The sequence below is a fragment of the Oncorhynchus mykiss genome, chromosome 7 (genome assembly GCF_057628025.1).
Source record: "Oncorhynchus mykiss isolate SJ-2025 chromosome 7, ASM5762802v1, whole genome shotgun sequence".
Lineage (NCBI taxonomy): Eukaryota > Metazoa > Chordata > Actinopteri > Salmoniformes > Salmonidae > Oncorhynchus > Oncorhynchus mykiss.
In genome coordinates this window covers 22,782,134-22,802,754 of record NC_143028.1, presented here as the reverse complement: position 1 = coordinate 22,802,754, position 20,621 = coordinate 22,782,134, and the positions used below count along the sequence as shown (strand labels likewise).

Here is a 20,621-nt window from a genome sequence, read left to right as displayed (position 1 = left end):
TTCTACACCTGCATTGCTTGCTGTTTGGGGTTTTAGGCTGGGTTTCTGTACAGCACTTTGAGATATCAGCTGATGTACAAAGGGCTATATAAATAAATGTGATAGGTCTCCCAAGAGGGCGATATTCAAAAAAACATTTTAGACTAGTAGTACTGATCTAGAATCGGCAAACTCCTACCCATATAATTTGATTCATTATGGTCTAAAATGCTAAACTGATCCTAGATCAGCACTTCTACACTGAGGCACTATGAAGATGAGCCCTGCTTCTCATTGCAACATATTTCCTAAGGACATTTTCATAGTGCTAAATAATTGTGGGAAGTGCAAAAATTGCCATAACCCTCATTATATAATCTGGCAGCATACTTTAATTAGGAACTTTTCTTCACCTGCAAGATGAGGTTGACAGTAATTTTGGACATTGCACAATTATTTTGCACTACGAAAACGTCGACCTTTGTCTTCTGTCAGATTTAACAGTATTATGATACAACCAATGTAGAAATGATATACAAACAAGTGATTTCACTTCCTTTTTAAGACACATCTTTACATTTCAAACATACAGTCACATAACTCCTTCCATGCCCAGAATCTCTGTTAAGGCATTACTCTTTTTTGGTGGATGTAATGAATGGCAAACATAACTTTAAAAAAATAACAATAAAAAGTGTCTGTCACATAGCAATATGGTGAACACTGGGGGCGTGCCAAATTTGAAATATTGGGCAAGTTTGTTTTGCATCTCCCAGTGACTTGGGAGGGTGGAGATTTCACTGTAGGACCAATGGAATCGTCTAAAATAGACAAAACTTTGCCCATCCGGGGTACCAGGAGATGCATGTGAACTCAGCCCATTGATGAAAATGTACCCACATCCACACATTCTGAATTGGTCCTTGGCACAGTTAGCAACCCTAACGTTTAAGGGTTTTGGTTAAAGGCTAATATGTCCCTCCTCTGTGTTTCAAGGACAATTTTTCACTCCATAGTGAATGAACAGTAATGTTGCATATCAAACATTTTATTCTGCAATAATAACATAAAACTTCCTGGAATAGTACAAACATTCAAAAAGGACTTTGTTTTGATCCATAATTCTTAAAGTGCAAAGCAATGCTTCCACAGGAAAAAATACAATACTTTTTGAAAATACCATTAACGCATTGCCAAGCAGTGACTGCATTGCAGTATGTGAGCAATAAAAGCTGGGGAGTGTTCATTAGGCACTGAAGGGAAGAAAATGACAGGGAAGGACAACTAGAGTTGTTCAATAAGAAACACTCATTTTATTTTTTTAGTTTTAAAACTTTTTTCCATTGCGTGCCCTAATGAACACAACCTTAGTAACACCTCACATTACAGTAGCCTCAGATCAGTCTAACTTCAGTAGAGTAACTGAAGTACCTGATACATTCAGCTATTCACGCTTTAGCCAAGTTATTATTCAGAAAAGATAGACAGTACTATGCCTACAAGTTTGCACAGGCCTACTGACCAGACGGACCAGTCACTTGACAGCAGACGACCAATCTCAACTCCAGGACCTGGATTCACAAAACACTTCTAAAGTCTCTTTATCTGAAGATACTGCAATGTATTTGGTGAGTGACAGGACAGGTCAGATGGACAGGTCAGTATCTGGAGTGTCTGACATAGCTCGGGGACTGGTAGGACTGATGGCACCACACTCCTCAGGGATACTGTGGGAGGAGTCCCCGTTCACACTGGCATTGAGACACAGCACAGCAGTGCCTGTATGGATGAGACAAAATGGAGACCAGGCTCATTTTCAGCAGGAGAATACAGGAGAAAGTATTTTGAAATGGAGGTGCCTCATCATACATGAACTTGTCCAATTAGAACCCAAAGTGTTTAGGTGCGTTGTGCCCTCCCCTACCACACACGATGAATGCGCAAGTACAGATACTGGGGTGCAAAGGAGCAAAAATAAATAGCAGTATGGGGAAGCGGTAGTTGGATGGGCTATTTACAGATGGGCTATGTACAAGTGCAGTGATCTGTGAGCTGTGAGCTGCTCTGACAGCTGGTGCTTAAAGTTTGTGAGGGAGATATGAGTCTCCATCTTCAGTGATTTTTGCAATTCATTCCAGTCATTGGCAGCAGAGAACTGGAAGGAAAGGGGGCCAAAAGAGGAATTGGCTTTGGGGGTGACCAGTGAAATATATCTGCTGGGGCGCTTGCTACTGGTGGGTGCTGTATGGTGATCAGTGAGCTGAGATAAGGCGGGGCTTTACCTAGCAAAGACTTGTTGATGACCTGGAGCCAGTGGGTTTGGTGACAAATATGAACCGAGGGCCAGCCAACGATAGCATACAGGTCGGTAATATATGGGGCTTTGGTGACAAAACGGATGGCACTGTGATAGACTGCATCCAATTTCCTGAGTAGAGTGTTGGAGGCTATTTTATAAATGACATCTCCGAAGTCAAGGATCGGCAGGATAGTCAGTTTTACGAGGGTATGTTTGGCAGCATGAGTGAAGGATGCTTTGTTGCGAAATAGGAAGCCGATTCTAGATTTAATTTTGGATTGGAGATGCTTAATGTGAGTCTAGAAGGAGAGTTTACAGTCTAACCAGACACCTAGGTATTTGTATTTGTCCACATATTCTAAGTCAGAACCGTCCAGAGTAGTGATGCTGGACGGGCGGGCAAGTGCGGGCAGCGATCGGTTGAAGAGCATGCATTTAGTTTTACTTTTATTTAGGAGCAGTTGGAGGCCACGGAAGGAGAGTTGGATGGCATTGAAGCTCGTCTGGAGGTTAGTTAACACAGTGTCCAAAGAAGGGTCAGAAGTATACAGAATGGTGTCGTAAAGCGTAGAGGTGGATCAAGGAATCCCCTGCAGCAAGAGCGACATCATTGATATATACAGAAAAAAGGGTCAGCCTGAGAATTTAACCATGTGATACCCCCATAGACACTACCACACCGTGCTTCTACAACTGCATTTCTTTCTGTTTGGAGTTTTAGGCTGGGTTTCTGTACAGCACTTTGATATATCAGCTGATGTAAGAAGGGCTATATAAATAAATTTGATACCAGAGGTCTGGACAACAGGTCCTCTGATTTGACTTGGTGAACTAGGCGAGGCAGTCATTTGAGAAACCAAGGCTGTTGAGTCTGCCGATAAGAATGTGGTGATTGACAGAGTCGAATGCCTTGGCCAGGTCGATGAATACAGCTGCACAGTATTGTCTCTTATCGATGGCGGATTTGATATCGTTTAGGACCTTGAGCGAGGCTGAGGTGCACCCATGACCAGCTCGGAAACCAGATTGCATAGCAGAGAAGGTACGGTGGGATTCGAAATGGTCGGTGATCTGTTTGTTAACTTGGCTTTCGAAGACCTTAGAAAGGCAGGGTAGGAATATGAATAAATAAAATGAAAACACATGGAAGATGTCTTGTATGTGAATTCACAAACGTAGAGTCTGAGAAGTGACATAATTTGGTAATTACTGTAATGTTTGAGGGGAGCAGTGTGCGTGTATGTGTTTGTTCGTTCATTCCTCTTACGGTCCATCTCGTAAACACAGCTGTCACTGTGAGCCTCTGTGTCCGAACAAGTCCGTGTCCTCCTCTGGGTTGACCTTTGACCTGATAACACACCCTCCTTTGGCGGGAGACCAGACCTGGAAATGACAACGGCTTCACTTAGAAACACAGCTCCAGGGTGAATTATCCCCTAGATACAGATCTAGGATCAGCTTCCCCAACCCTAACCATTAGTGGGGGAAATATAAAACTGTCCCAAGATCAGCGTCTAAGGGCAAATTCACTCTACACCTAGAAGCACACTGGTAATGACAAGGACCTTTGTAGTAGAACCAGTGGAATGTTTTCTGTACGCAATAATACCTGTCGAAGTTGTACGTGCCCGGGTAACTTATGGACCGCTTCATCTGCAAATGAAAAAAGGAAATGGACACCGTTAGTACCTGTGCCTATCACTGAATATCAAGGACTTTAAAACGACAAAATATGATTCCTATATTGAGCCTATTCACAGCAGCATAAAAGCGAACATCCGTAATTGTGGTATATTCCAAAACAGGTGTATAAAAAGTAAGTAGCATAGGAAACTAAAACACAGTCTCTGTTCAAGTCTACAGAAGCCAGAGGCAAAAAATGTAATACAAATGTACACTCTTGGAATTCCCACTAGAACGACTTAGTATCTTGTTCAAACGACTTTTAGTATCTTTTTCAAACAATTATCTAATTTGTCATTCAAACGCTAGTACCTATTTAAAAACAAATTAGTTTCAACCACTTATCTTGTTTGAATGGCAATTGTTATTTTGTCTAATTAGACCTCATTTGTTATGTAGCTTGTCAGACCATGTAATGGTTGTTGCAGCCATTCCATCCATTGATATGATTATTAATGACCAGTTCTTTGATCGTGCAGGGCTGCTTTTGAATGCCAGAGCATGTAAGTAGGCCGCAGAGCGAAATTTGAGCAGATTTAAAAAATGTTGTCGGCCTTCTCTCCCACTCCAATGTCACTCTGGTACTGCTCAGCCACAAGCTCTGGGCATGCCCCGCCAAGCATGTTTTGTTTCCTTTATCACTATTTCAATTAGGCCTATTCGGTTGTAATCATTTAGCCTACTCCACCCACCTTAGTCTATATCTAGTTTATATTCTACTTTCTAACTGTAGGAAATGTAATTTCAATTTTGAAGGACTTCAAATGTATTAACATATGTTTTAGGTAGGCAATACATAGACTACTGTCAAATGTTTTTCTTGGAATAGAAACACCATAACATAAATCCATTTAATTTAGCTAAAATATCAGAAATAAATAGTAAATAAAAGGCCACTATGAGCTTCTTTTCATAAATAATCATCTCAAACTGCCACAGTCAATTGATTTGCGCGCAGCAACAAGCACCAACAAGCTTCACATGTGCAATGAGTGTGGGAAATGTGCTCGACAAATATATTATAATTATTATAAAAGACAGAAAAATACACATGTAAAAGCTTAATTACATAAAGGAATATTAGTGAGAATATAGACAAGAGAAAGTAATATATTTGAAAAGCCTCAAATTGAAAAAAAATGCATTGATAAAGCCGCCACCGTGTGTGGATGCTGTTTTATTATATTTAAGTAGGGACCGGCACAGAGTTCAGCAGGACCGTGTCAAAAGGCTGCATCGTCGTAGGCCTACACTTCACCATTGCTAGAGGGAATACAGAGCCGTCCTTGACTGTGAGCTAGGATTAAATGTTGAATTAAATGTGTGCGACACTACACGTAAACAACGGTTTTCCAGCAATAGAATCAATGTAGGGAGGTAACGTGATAAGGAAATTGCTTAGACTGCATTTACCGGTAGGACTAGTTATCTTACGCGCTCTGGCAGAGAAATAGCCTGTGAGTTCTTTAACAGTAGCCTAAAGTAAAGTATCCATCACCAACAAATTCATGAATTCCCGAGATAATAGGCTGGTTTATGCTGCGAACAACATGCTTTAAATCAGCCTACCAGAATCACCTACAAAAACAGGTTTGTGATAGGCCTTTAATTGAATTGTTCTAGCCCACAGTTTATAATAACAGGAAAAAAAATCACTGGACTAAAATGAAGCAAAAGTAAACTTATGACATTTAATTTAATCTTTAAAGTGTTGGCTAATGGTTTACTGAAACATAAGGAAGCTATCTGATTTTCAATAGCACCGATGACAATAACCTATTAACTTGATGGAAAGGCAAAAAATATATATTGATTTGAAAGCATCCTTGAGAAGGAGCACTTGAGAGGGAGAACCATGTGTAATGGATGGAGTGTTGCTAAATAAATCCTTGCATTGCAGGGATCCACTTGATTTTTGAATGACTACCTCATCTATGTACCTCACACATACAGATAATTGTCCCACAGTCGAGCAGTGAATTTCAAACACAGTTTCAACCACAAAGACCAGGGAGGTTTTCCTATGCCTCGCAAAGAAGTGCACCTATTGGTAGATGGATTAAAAAAATAACAAAAAAACAGACATTGAATATCCCTTTGAGCATGGTGAAGTTATTAATTACACTTTGGATGGTGCATCAACACACACAGTCACTACAAACATACAGGCGTCCTTCCTGACTTAGTTGTCAGGGATTTCAGCACAAGGCCAATGGGGACTTTAAGACAGTTACAGAGTTTAATGGCTGTGATAGGAGAAAACTGAGGATCAATCAACAACATTGTAGTTACTCCACAATACTAACCTAATTGACAAAGTGAAAAGGAAGCCTGGACAGAATAAAAATATTCCAAAACATGCATCCTGTTTGCACTAAAGTAATAATGCAAAAAATGCAAAAAAGCAATTCCATTTTTTTCTGATTACAAAGTGTTATTTTTGGGGCAAATCCAATTCAACACATTACTGAGTACCGCTCTCCATATGTGCAAGCATAGTGGTGGCTGCATCATGTTATGGGTATGCTTGTAATCATTAAGGACTGGGGATTTTTTCAGGATAAAAATAAACAGAATGGAGCTAAGCACAGGCAAAATCCTAGAGGAAAACCTGGTTCAGTCTGCTTTCCACTAGACACTGGGAGATTAATTCAACTTTCAGCAGGACAATAACCTAAAACACAAGACCAAATCTACACTGGAGTTGTTAACCATGTTCATGAGTGGCCGAGTTACAGTTTTAACTTAAATCTGCTTGAAAATCTATTGGCAAGACCTCAAAATGGTTGTCTAGCAATGATCAACAACCAATTTGACAGCATTTGAAGAATTTAGAAAAGAATAACGAGCAAATATTGCACAATCCAGGTGAGGAAAGCTCTTCGAGACTTACCCAAAAAGACTCACATCTGTAATTGCTCCCAAAGGTGATTCTAACATGTATTAAGTCAGGAGGTTGAATACTTATCTAATCAAGATATTCGTGTTTCAATTATGAATCATTTTTTACAAATGTTATAATTTTTCTTCCACTTTGACTTTACAAAGTATTTTGTGTAGACCGTTCCCATTTTAATCCCACTTTGTAACACAACAAAATGTTGAAAAAGTCAAGGGGTGTAAATACTGTATTGTAATTAAACAGTATTTTAGGGAGTGCAGATTACCAGCGTAGAGCTGTTTTTACACAATAATCTGTGTTCTCTTTTGGTGATATCCCATTGCGCATGCCCTTGGTGAGTGTGTTAGATTACAGCCAAACTTTGTTTTGTCGAGTTAGTAGTGAGTCTCTTATAGAACTTGGATAATTAAGTTGCCTGAGTAATTCAGTTTTATAGACAGGATATTCTTGTACTGTAAAAGCACCTCCCTTGTCCACTGGGTGGAAGATTATAGAGGTGTCATTCGGCGGGTAAAGTGGGGAATATGAAATGCAAATCTTTGAAATTGTTGCATGTTGAGTTTATATTCTTGTTTAGCATACATAGGGGACTGTATAGCTGTGCTTTGGATCAAGTCAAGCAAGGATGCAGCAGATAAGAAGAGATAAGAGACAAAAAGAGATAAGACATCTGGGTAGTGTTCATTAGGCACCAAATGGGAGAAAACGGATTGAAACGGAGTGACAACCTGTAATTTTCCAATACGGAATCCTCATTTTGCAATATGTTTTAAAACGTTGTCTGTTGCATGCCCTAATGAACACCCCTGTGATGAAGCTGTACAGAGTATGGTGAAGTTGCCCCTAGACATTGATCATGGGTGAAGTTTTGCATTTGCCCCACCAATTGGATTGGGGAGGGAAATCTGATCCAAGATCTGTACCTAGGGGAAACTTCACTCCGGAGCGAGACAGTACATTGAATACCATCCTACCCGGGCCATCTGTATTGGGGACGGAGAAACAGGGGACATCATCATGTCATCTGGAGGGTTCAACAGCACCATGTCTGTCTTGAACTTGGAGTTGGCCATCTTCATACATTCTTCCAGTGTTTTGATGAAGGTGTTACACGTGGCACTCAGTAAAGAGGAGGCCTCATTCAGAGTCTGGAGCAACAAAGAAAAGACAAGGAGAGGCGAATCAGTCAACTACAATTGGAGATAGGGCACGGACGAAAATACAATTCATAAATATACACAATATTAAGCCTAATATATTACTACATGTGCCTCAGGCTTTCTTTAGGTGGTGTGAAGAAACTACTCCTTAAATTGGCAACACAATTTGTTACTAAAAAGTGCTTGAAGAGTTTACAATGCTCCAAACTACAACCATTTAGTCACATTTCAAGACCCTTTGACTTGGTTGTGAAGGTTACATTTTTAAAATTGGACATACCGGTGAGAGTTGCACATTTTACCTGGTCACCTCAATCAAAACTTCACGATGTTTTGGGTGGATAAACCCATGCTTTTGTCAAACAGTAAAGTGCATTATCCTCGTGGTTCCTGTAATGAAATTGTCTGCCCTGCCACTGTGCCGGTTTTGACAGGGCCGGCTGATGCAATGAGTGAGTCTCTCACACCCTCTTCTCCCCCCCTCGTGCACCCCGAAAAATGCATTATGATTGTATAACAAAAAAATGCAATAGCGGGGGTAAAACAACTTTGGAAGCAAGCCGCTGTCCATTCAAAAAAGAGAGGAGGAACTCGGCTTTCTGTAGGTATACTTTTTATTTCTCAACTCTCAATATTTAGCTCAAAGCACACAGTTTTACAATCAAGATGTCTGATATGGCTTTGAAATACGGAGCACGCGAACTGCATATCGGCCATCACAAGTGCACTAGGCCTCATTGGCAACATTTAATATACTGTTAGATTAATACATGGCAACACTAGCAGTAGGTGTTATATTTTTAGTCAGCAACCTAGCTAATGTGTTTGAAATGTTCACTTCCTTAGGTGGTGAATTAGTACCAATTGAATTCTGGAGTCCTATTTTGACATTAAAACATAATAATAATAATTATCAACCCCAAATTCATGACAATCGCTGGATTATGTTACATATGAAAAATATATTGAATTACGCATTCCTGCTTGGACATGTTATATGTAACAACGTATTTATTGAATACTATAACAGTGCATTACACTAGCATTGTACATTTAAATTACTTTCTATTGCGTGACCCCGCAAAAATGTTGTGGTGCGACCAAATTACTGCTAGTGCCACCAACTGAAAAAGTTACTGGCTCCAGTGCCACCAGGGGGAAATGTTAGTCTGGAGCTCTGGTTTAACATAATTAACTTAATTTCTGTACTCATCAAAACAAATATATATTTTTGTTGACTGTTTTTAATTCCTAACCCTGGGCTTCCAGACACACCACACCAAACACACACGATGAGTGCCTTGCTCAAGGGCACAACTGCAGTACCAGCTTGCAACAAATATTTTCTTGCCAGCCCAGGGATTCACACCGGCAACCGTCCAGATCTTGGCCTGTCGCTCTGATCTTGAGTACAGTGGCACTACCACGACTTAATTTGGCGTAGATGAAAAGTAAAAGAGCAAATAGGGAAAGGTGGATACCTAGTCAGTTGTACAGGGAGGGGAAAAAAATGTATTTGATCTGCTGCTGATTTTGTACGTTTGCCCACTGACAAAGAAATGATCAGTCTATAATTTTAATGGTAGGTTTATTTGAACAGTGAGAGACAGAATAACATGAAAAAAACACATGTCAAAAATTGTATAAATTGATTTGCATTTTAATGAGGAAAATAAGTATTTGACCCCCTCTCAATCAGAAAAACTTCTGCCTCCCAGGTGTCTTTTATACAGGTAACGAGCTGAGATTAGGAGCACACTCTTAAAGGGAGTGCTCCTAATCGCAGCTTGTTACCTGTATAAAAGACAGCTGTCCACAGAAGCAATCAATCAATCAGATTCCAAACTCTCCACCATGGCCAAGACCAAAGAGCTCTCCAAGGATGTCAGGGACAAGATTGTAGACCTACACCTGGCTGGAATGGGCTACAAGTCCATCGCCAAGCAGCTTGGTGAGAAGGAGACAACAGTTGGTGCGATTATTCGCAAATGGAAGAAACACAAAAGAACTGTCAATTTCCCTCGGCCTGGGGCTCCATGCAAGATCTCACCTCGTGGAGTTGCAATGATCATGAGAATGGTGAGGAATCAGCCCAGAACTACACGGGAGGATCTTGTCAATGATCTCAAGGCAGCTGGGACCATAGTCACCAAGAAAACAATTGGTAACACACTACGCCGTGAAGGACTGAAATCCTGCAGCGCCCGCAAGGTCCCCCTGCTCAAGAAAGCACATATACATGCCCATCTGAAGTTAGCCAATAAACATCTGAATGACTCAGAGGACAACTGGGTGAAAGTGTTGTGGTCAGATGAGACCAAAATGGAGCTCTTTGGCATCAACTCAACTCGCCGTGTTTGGAGGAGGAGGAATGCTGCCTATGACCCCAAGAACACCATCTCCACCGTCAAACATGGAGGTGTAAACATTATGCTTTGTGGGTGTTTTTCTGCTAAGGGGACAGGACAACTTCACCACATCAAAGGGACGATGGACGGAGCCATGTACCATTGGGTGAGAATCTCCTTCCCTCAGCCAGGGCATTGAAAATGGGTCGTGGATGGGTATTCCAGCATGACAATGACCCAAAACACACGCCCAGGGCAACAAAGGAGTGGCTCAAGAAGAAGCACATTAAGGTCCTGGAGTGGCCTAGCCAGTCTCCAGAACTTAATCCCATAGAAAATCTGTGGAGGGAGCTGAAGGTTCGAGTCGCCAAACGTCAGCCTTGAAACCTTAATGACTTGGAGAAGATCTGCAAAGAGGAGTGTGACAAAATCCCTCCTGAGATGTGTGCAAACCTGGTGGCCAACTGACCTCTGTGATTGCCAACAAGGGTTTTGCCACCAAGGACTAAGTCATGTTTTGCATAGGGATCAAATACTTATTTCCCTCATTAAAATGCAAATGAATTTATAACATTTTTGACATGCGTTTTTCTGGATTTTTTTGTTGTTATTCTGTCTCTCACTGTTCAAATAAACCTACCATTAAAGTTATAGACTGATCATTTCTTTGTTAGTGGGCAAATGTACAACATCAGCAGGGGATCAAATACTTTTTTCCTTCACTGTATAACTGAATGCATTCAACTGAGATGTGTCTTTCACATTTAACCCAACCCCTCTGAATCAGAGAGGTGTGGGGGGGCTGCCATAATCAACATCCACGTCTTCGGCGCCTGGGGAACGGTGGGTTAACTGCCTTGTTCAGGGGCAGAAAGACAGATTTTTTACCTCGTCAGCTCAGGGATTCGATCTAACAACCTTTCAGTTACTGGCCCAATACTCTAACCACTAGGCTACCTGCCGCCACGCTGGCGATTCCTGACAGCCAACACTTGGGCTGCATCCCTATGTCACCCTATTCCATACAGTGCACTACTTTTGACCGGGGTCCATGGGTCTCCGGGCAAATGAAGTGCAGTATGTAGGGAAAAGGGTGCCATTTGGGACACAGCCTAGCTAAAACCTTGCAGGTATAGTTACCTCCGAGCTGGAATTGGAGTGGTCTCTTTCCTGGTCCTCCTGGCCCACAGACTCCTGTATCGTGTGGACCTGCTGCATTAGCAAGTCACAGTAGAGACGCAGCTCGGACATCTTTGTTTTCAGAGATTCTGTCGTCTCTGTTATTTCTTCCAATAAAAAAAACAGAACACTTATGTTAGTGAGAGGACCTTTAAAGGTAAGGTACTGTAACTCTAGCCTGGTCAGTGGTCCTAGATCGGTTGGTGCTCTTCAGTTTCCCCCTAGGGTTTTTTTCCAGCATCAGTGTCAGAGTTAGCGGTGAGGGGGTCTCCCTTCAGGGGAGATGGGGTCTTTCTTGGGCATACATCTATACATCTCCATATGTTTTTTTACCATTGCGGCCACGATTGCGATATGCTTGAAGGGGAAACACTGCTATTTCCAACTTAATTTCCGTCATTTGGCATCACAATTCCATAAGGAGTAGTCAGCAAGAGAGCATAAATAGACTGGCATCCAGGCAAAGGTAACACATGATCACTCATCTAAGGGTGTTTTTAGTTCGGTTCCCTTTTTAAGGGCATTGTGAACATAAAGCTCCCCAGGTTCGCTTGTCATTATTCGCTTGTCATTATTCCCGCACCACACAGACTACTGCAACACTGTTTCCCCTGCCCCTCACATTGGTGCCACAAAACAGAGATGATGATGTGAAAGTTCGTGGGTAAAACGTGTGCCGTTATTGGATATTGATTAGCGATTTTCAAGGATGGAGAGAAATTCCCAAATATGTGTAGAGATTTGTACTGGCACGATAATATGTTATTTGTTTGCAATATGTGATATACTCCAATGTAGATTTGGCCATGTGTTTTAGGTTATTGTTCTGCTGAAAGTAAAATTAATTTAAGCAATTATTTTACTAATGAACTTATTTAGGCTTGCCATACCAAAGGGGTTGAATACTTACTGACTCAAGACATTTCATTTTTAATTCATTTGTAAACATTTCAGAAAAACATAATTCCACTTAGACATTATTGGGTATTGTTGGTAGGCCAGCGAGAGAGAAATTCAGGTTTACCCTGGGAGCTTGAGTGTGCGGCTCTCTTTATCTATTTTTATAGCCTACAAATTAAGGATGTAATACAACAAAACATGTAAAAAGTCAAGGGGTGTGAATACTTTCTGAAGGCACTGTACATGAATGATCCCAATTCAAGTTCAAAGACGGCGGCAATTAGGAAAAAAATGAAAAAGTAGATTGTGCTGATTTATAGGTACATTGATTGAACCGTATCACGTCATAGATTAAAACGTCTGTGGATAGTGCCCAAACAAACACGTCATATCTGAATTCCTCCATCTTTATGCACCTTCGCCATTACAGCATTATTTCATCTGCAGTATTCTTCTGCTATTTATTCTGTTACCAATAATATTTACATGCTAATATGTTCTGATTAGAATTGTCTCGTCTTTTAACTAAATGCAATCTATTAGCTTCCAAAATCTTAGTTTGAAGTTTTATTAGTTATATTTATGGGATACACATGATATACATCGTCCAACGAAATGCTTACTTGCAGGTTCCTTCTCGACAATGCAACAATAAGAAAAGTGAATGGCTCAGTAGAATAGAATAAACATTTTAGCATAGGTATAATTCAGGAAGGGACAATTTATAGTCTAATATTTACACGTGTATTGTGGAAAGGGGGGGGGGGGGGGCAGTGTATAATCTGATCAGTATAATAAGAGCCTGGTAGCAGCAGTTGTGAAGTGTGTGTAGCATGAAAGTAAACTTAGCAAAAAAAAAGAAACGTCCTCTCACTGTCAACTGCGTTCATTTTCAGCAAACTTACCATGTGTAAATATTCGTACGAACATAAGATTCAACAACTGACATAAACAGATCAAGTTCCACAGACATGTGACAAACAGAAATAGAATAGTGTCCCTGAACAAAAGGGGGCTCAAAATCAAAAGTAACAGTCAGTATATTGTGTGGCCACCAGCTGCATTGGGTACTGCAGTGCATCTCCTCCTCATGGACTGCACAAGATTTGCCAGTTCTTGCTGTGAGATTTTACCCCACTCTTCCACCACGGCACCTGCAAGCTCCCTGACATTTCTGGGGGGAATGGCCCAAGCCCTCACCCTCCGATCCAACAGGTCCTGTTGAGATTGCCTGCAATGACAACAAGCTCAGTCCATTGATGCTGTGACACACTGCCCCAGACACCCTCCACCTCCAAATCGATCCCGCTCCAGTGTACATGCCTCGGTGTAACGCTCATTCTTTTGACGATAAACGCAAATCCAACCATTACCCCCTGGTGAGACAAAACGACAACTCTTCAGTGAAGAGCAGTTTTTGCCAGTCCTGTCTGGTCCAGCGACGGTGGGTTTGTGTCCATAGGTGACATTGTTGCCGGTGATACCTGGCGAGGACCTGCCTTACAACAGGCCTACAAGCCCTCAGTCCAGCCTCTCTCTATTGCGTACAGTCTGAGCACTGATGGAGGGATTGTGCGTTCCTGGTGTAACTCGGGCAGTTGTTGTTGTTGCCATCCTGTAAGTGTCCCGCAGGTGTGATGTTCAGATGTACCAATCCTGTGCAGGTGTTGTTACATGTGGTCTGCCACTACGAGGACGATCAGCTGTCCGTCCTGTCTCCCTGTAGCGCTGTCTTAGGCCTCTCACAGTACAGACATTGCAATTTATTGCCCTGGCCACATCTGCAGTGCTAATGCCTCCTTGCAGCATGCCTAAGGCACGTTCACACAGATGAGCAGGCACCCTGGGCATCTTTCTTTTGGTGTTTTTCAGAGTCAGTAGAAAGGCCTCTTTAGTGTCCTAAGTTTTCATAACTGTAACCTTAATTGCCTACCGTCTGTAAACTGTTAGTGTTTTAACGACCGTTCCACAGGTGCATATGTTCATTAATTGTTTATGGTGCATTGAACAAGCATGGGAAACAGTGTCTAAACCCTTTACAATGAAGATCTGTGAAGTTATTTGGATTTTTACTAATTATCTTTGAAAGACAGGATCCTGAAAAAGGGACATTTTTTTTTTTTAGCTGAGTTTATAAGTGAGTTTGTGTGTGCTAAGGTGCGGAGATTCAGAGCAGGTGGTCAGTTCAAGTGTTCAGCAGTCTGATGGCTTGTAGACAGAAATGGTCTCTGAGCCTGTTGGTATCCGACTTCATGCTCCATTCCCTCCCTTACCGTAGGGCAGATGGTAACAGCTTGTGGCTGGGGTGTGTGGGGTCCTTGACTATGGGGTCCTTCCTCAGGCAACATTTTGAGTAGATGTCCTGGATGGGTGGGAGTACGGTCCCAGTGATGTATTGGGCCATCTTCACCACCTGCTAGAGGGGGCGGAGCAATTAACGTACCAGGCCGTGATGCAACTCTACTATTATTCTGACATTTAACATTCTTAAAATAAAGTGGTGATCCTAACTGACCTAAGACAGGAATTTTTTACTAGGATTAAATGTCAGGAATTGTGAAAAACTGAGTTTAAATGTATTTGGCTAAGGTGTATGTAAACTTCCGACATCAACTCTACCTCCTTCCTATAGGCTGACTCGTCGTTGTTGGTTAAAAGGCCTACAACCTTGGTGTCATCAGCAAACTTGATCATGCAGTTGGTGTCGTGCAAAGCCACTCAGTCGTGGGTGAATGGGAAGTACAGTAGAGGACTGAAGAGGGGCCCCTGTTGTAAGAGTCCGTGTAGGGTAGGTGTTGTTGCCAATCCTCACAGCCTGTGGTCTGGCCATCAGGACGTCTATGATCCAGTTGCAGAGAGTGGTGTTCAGACCCAGGGCTCTAAGTTTGGTGTTGAGCTTGGAGGAAACAATATTGTTGAATGCTGAACTGTAGTCAATCTCACATAGGTTTTTCTCTTGTCTTGCCGTGTGAACAGCGATGGAAATAGCATTTTCCGTGGATCTGTTGGAGTGGGTCCAGTGTGCCTGGCATGATGGCCTTGATGTGGGCCATGAACAGCCTCTCAAAGAACTTCATGATGACAGAGGTTAGCGTGACGATAGTCATTTGGGCACGTCACCTTGTTTTTTTAGGGCACTGCGACCATGGTGAGCTCCTTAAAGCAGGAGGGGACTACAGTCTGGGACAGGTTAAAGATGTCAGACAAGATGCTCAGAGAACAGGACCAGAGATACCATCTGCGCTGACAGCTTTGTGAGTATTCACTATTTTGAGAGTTTTCTTCACGTCAGCCTTGGATTGCGAAAGCACCTGTGATAGTCTGTAATGCGTCGCGAGTCTGAGTTGTCGAAAATGAATTAATGTTCGAGTCTGTATTGTCTTTTTGCGTCCCTCGTACCTGTAAGTATGTATATCACACTATCCGATAACCCGATCTGATGGAATTGCTTGTCCTGCACTTTGTAAAAACCCAAAATGCATCGAGTGAATGTTTGAAAAATATCCTGGTTCCTTTCTTAACATAGGAATGGAATGCAAAGAGGACTCGTACCATAAAATAGATGAACTGGAGTTGAGTCCTCAATCAACGTCAAGGGCAGTGTTAATACAAAGAGAACGGAGTTATTTAGCTTCTTTTTTCTTTTCTTTTTTACCCCAAAGTTCACTTTAAAGAGGACTGGTTATTTTAAAGAGGACAATGTGTGAAAACACCCTAAAGGATAGGCCTATACAGTACATGTTCAATTAGGACACTGAATGACAACACAATGAGGGTCAATGTGAGAGGGAGACAAGCACAAGGGAGATTAATGATGAACAAAGAAAACACTGCTGGGTCAGTACCTTTTTCTTTATTGGCCCTCGTGTCAGCAAGGCCAGCTTTGGAACTTCCAAGTGCCACAAGCCACTTCTGTCGTTCAGCAGCATTGACAGCTTTGACGTAAAAATGCTGCTCTCCTGGTATGATCAGTTCCAGTCTGTTATTGTCGGTGGGGTGAACTAATGAAAAATGTCAACACAACACAACCCTTCAGCACAAGAATCAACCATAAATTGAGATTTCAATAGCAAATACTTCCTGTACTGAGATTAGAGGGGTTTAACTGTCAATCTGGGATTTAAAACAACAATGAAGCAGAAACCCTGCCAATGTTTGGGAAAACAGCTGAGGGATGGGAGTTGAGAAATGTAACCACTATCAAATTCATAGGGTGAGTGGCACAATATAGGCCTTTCGGAAACAAATCATACCTTTGATTTCACAGACGGACATCTTAATACTTCCTTTGCTCCCTTTGCAGACATCATCTTGAGAATCATAGTAGGAAATTATTCCATCGTCTAAAACAAACCAGCGTGGCTGCCACCCTGTAATCATTTCAGATAAGCTAGGTTAGTTCTTCTTGCACTGACAACTTCTGTTTTTACAGGTTGGTTCTTCCTGTGCAGACAATTGATGAATCAAGCTAGCTAGATATCAACACAACCAACCAGTATTACCAAGAACACATAGTGAAACACTCTCTTCCAGGTAGCCTAAACTCAACTCCACAATTTACGATGGAGTTGAGCGGTGACTAGTGTGAGAAGGGGGCAATTGCTACCTGCAATTTGGGGCAGAATTGCACGTGGGCATTCTTGCATAAGCAGGAATCCCTCATTATACTTATATTGGTCCATTTTAAGCTAGAATTCCAGTACACAAGCGGGAGGTGGGGGCGCTCCAGTACAGTAGGTGGCAATAATGCACCATAACGATGGATGCCAACTGACGATAAACTCCACAGAAGAAAAGACGGGGTGACAACGGTCGCTAGCTATGGTAAATAGTGTCCTTCACTCCCGCCTGTCGTGCAATGTTTTCCTGCAGTTCTGTTAACAAGGGCAGTTCTTCGGCAGGCATTTAGGACAATAGGTGCTAGCTAGCTAGCTAGTTAGCAAGCTAGGACTCCAGTACATAGCAAGCAGCAGGCGGGATAGGTAGCTAGCTAGCACACCGGTAGACAGTATCCCTCACCCCTGCCTGTCAGGCACTGCTTTTCCGCAGTTCTGTTAATGATGGTGAGGCCAGGTGTTTGGCAAGAGGGAGCAAAAGACACTGTGTGCTAGCTAGTTAACTAGGTCATTCCTACATTGCGGTGCCTGTTCTGTCGCCAGGAAATATCAGTTCTTATTTAGTTTAAAATGTGAATCCAAAAAACTTTAAATATTAGATCAGGTGTCCTTTACCTTAAAAACACCAAAATATGGCTATTGAAAGGGCATTTTATGCATTTTGAATATTTTTTCTGTGGATTTGGGTGTTTTTGCCATGTACCCAGGTGTTATTCATCAACTTCTAATAGAACTATAAGCCATAACCCCCCCCCCCCTCCAAAGAAAATGTGTTCATTATTTTATAGTCCTAGTTAATAAAATCTCTCATGTTTTTTTCATGATTATTGTATTTTTTTTTTATTGCATTTAAAATGTTCTGTGTCCTTGATATCACTTTCCACCTTGTTAGAGTGTCGTAATTCTCCTTTAAAGCTGTAATATGTAACTGTTTGGGTGACCTGACCAAATTCACATAGAAATGAGTTATAGAGATGTAATTGTCATAGAAAGCAAGTCTATGTGCACTATTTCTATTCTTCCCATTCTTAAATTTAGTTTTACCCTCGGTTTTGTACACCAGCTTCAAACAGCTGAAAATACAATATTTTTGGTTGTGGAAAATATTTTCGCAACAGTTTAGATGGTACAATGATTCTCTACAACAACCTTGCTTATTTTGTCACTTGAACTGAAAATAGCCCATTCTATTAGAATTTTAGCAACCAGAAAATGACAGAGCGATTTCTGCATAGCACATCTTTAGACTTGCTTTCAATGACAATGTCATATCCATAACACCTATTTCTATGTTCATGTTGTTGTTTGGTGGGAAAACAATGGTGCGAAGCTAAATAAATATAAAACACTCGGTTTGATTTATTTTCCTATGTTTCATGACACTTGTCTGTCTCACACATGCATTTCCACCCTATTAGGCTAAATTAGAGAAGATTTAACACATTTTCTAAATGTTAAAATACATTTCATATAGAAGTTCAAAACCTGTTAAAATGTTTACCATTATGCTAGTTTAATCTCAATCACCCACAGAGTTACGGCGAATTAAGGCTACACATTTCCACCCTGTTAGGTTCTACCTTGCCTAAATATCACTGTTTCCATGGTTAATTACAAATATCAGTCTGAAAGCCGCTGTAAAAAAAGAGGCAATGGTCTCTACAAGGCAGAATGTTAAATAAAATGACATTTACCCTTACTTTACTGGTTGTACATGCTATTGGTTCTTTTGGCGGTAGGAGGTGGAGATGGGGTATCCACAGGAAAGTGTTGTTTACCCCACTTTTTGTGGCGCCGGTGGGTTCTGTCGCTTGTGTTTTTAATCTGTTGACGCATTGCACGTGATGCTCAATATGTAAAAAATAGCCGAACATAACCGAATGTAGTAGACCGAAGCCCATTTCCTCACAATCAGCTGGAAGTGTTTGCCGTTCGGTTAGGCTCGGCCATATTGTGTAAGTGTTTGTCACATGCGAATTGCATCAGTATTGAAAATAAAAACCAGAAATACAAACGATAAACATACCAGCATAGGCCTACTTAATGTCTGGTTGATAACACTACTCAGTGAATTTTTTGTCTCACATTCCTATCTGCAAAAGGCCCAACCACACGGACAACCGGTGAAGTATTTTATTCAGCATTCTGTCTCAGAGGTCGTGAAAGGAAACCTTCCTGGTCCAAACGCTAATTTCTGTCTAGGGTCTTTAGGCTAGGTTCCACCCTGTTGTTATTATTATGCAATAACTATGGGATTATGCACCTAAAATATATCAAGTGCCTTAGTTTGACCAATATGTTTTTCTGAAAGTCAAAGATGTCCTTTTTCTGAATAAAAATATTTGTTTTGTATTCTAAAGTTATGAGGTCCAAAAGGTACTGTAATGTAGGAATGACCCAGCTAGGAGGACTCCGATACACAGTAGGGTGACACCGATAGATATCTAGAACACTGGGACAGTGTTCTTCACCCCAAAACACTTTGATAATACTTGTATTTCCCTTTTGACAACATTTTAATCGCATAGACAATCAGGGGAAATCCAGAATATCAAAAGTGTCACAGAAGCATGAAGATGGCGTGCTCGGGGGGCCGTTCATGCAGGAACCAATGGACGCTCAAGGGGGGAGGAGGTGGGTTAACGCCCACATGCAGGGATGCCCCGAATGGCAGGTCGCAATCATACACAATTGACTAGTGTGGGCAGACTGGAACATCAACGTCACATAAAAAAAACGACTGATTTCAGCACCCAAAGAACAGCCCGCAATTACACCCGACATTGGTAATTGTATTTGACAGCTCCAGTCCGCCCACAAGCACAGGTCCTTCGTAAATCGTTGAGTTTAGTCGGTTAGTGCAGAGTTAGCTAACTTACATAAGTGTAGGTTGTAAGTTAGTAAGCATCTTATAAGTTAGTTACCTTACACATATATCAAATGACACAGCAAGGCCTGTGAAGGGCAGACAAGCAGGGGTAGGTTGTGTATCTAAGCTAACGTTAGCTTAGCTAAATGTAATGTCAATGTGACAGCTATGCTAACGAGATAGTCAAGCTAGCTAGCTAAACTATGGACCAAACACATTAAATGCATAACGTTACCTGTCATATAATTTGTCCACTTATAGAGAACTCCTTCCATAATGAGCTTGCAGAAATACCACACGATCCACGTCCCCAAAAATCTCGTCACTAGTTAATACTGATATCGTACCAAAGCTAGTAAGCAATTTAGCTTGTCAACTTCATGATGCTAGCTAGCTAAAACCAAACTAAAGATGTATGTTAACCTCAAAGTATATAGTGCCATGTGAATGACTATGCGTCAGCCAACAACACAGTGTGAATTCCGTTCATGTTGTTATCTTGTTGTAATTGAACTGGCGTTGAATAAACAATTGCCAGCGGATTGCTTCTTAGGTAGCTAGCTAGCTATATTTGTAAACAAAAATAACGTCACGTCCGTTTTGAGACTTCAAAATACAAGCTCCCGTTTGATTTAGATGCTTTCTTTACAAGCACAACGTTACACCTCATAATTATCCTACATGGA

At 41.4% G+C, this 20,621-nt stretch overlaps 1 protein-coding gene across 1 annotated transcript; it reads right to left on the bottom strand.

The window, feature by feature from the left end:
* Window positions 1-523: 523 nt before the first annotated feature.
* On the bottom strand, window positions 524-20,573 carry plekha3 (pleckstrin homology domain containing, family A (phosphoinositide binding specific) member 3). Its single transcript, XM_021608988.3, has 8 exons — window positions 20,171-20,573; window positions 16,704-16,820; window positions 16,296-16,451; window positions 11,512-11,657; window positions 7,838-8,011; window positions 3,888-3,931; window positions 3,546-3,661; window positions 524-1,758 (listed from the first exon to the last, which is right to left on the bottom strand). Exons 1-8 carry the CDS (start codon window positions 20,208-20,210, stop codon window positions 1,625-1,627), a joined length of 927 nt encoding a protein of 308 aa, XP_021464663.1. The 5' UTR covers window positions 20,211-20,573; the 3' UTR covers window positions 524-1,624.
* Window positions 20,574-20,621: the final 48 nt, after the last annotated feature.

Excerpts from the sequence above, each read along its gene's own strand:
- plekha3 (XM_021608988.3), bottom strand. The coding sequence starts at position 20,210 with ATGGAAGGAGTTCTCTATAAGTGGACAAATTATATGACAG. Across the intron at positions 11,658-16,295 it reads GAGGGCCAATAAAGAAAAAG|AAATAACAGAGACGACAGAA; the intron begins GTACTGACCCAG and ends TTTTATTGGAAG. Across the intron at positions 3,662-3,887 it reads GGCACGTACAACTTCGACAG|GTCTGGTCTCCCGCCAAAGG; the intron begins GTATTATTGCGT and ends TGTCATTTCCAG.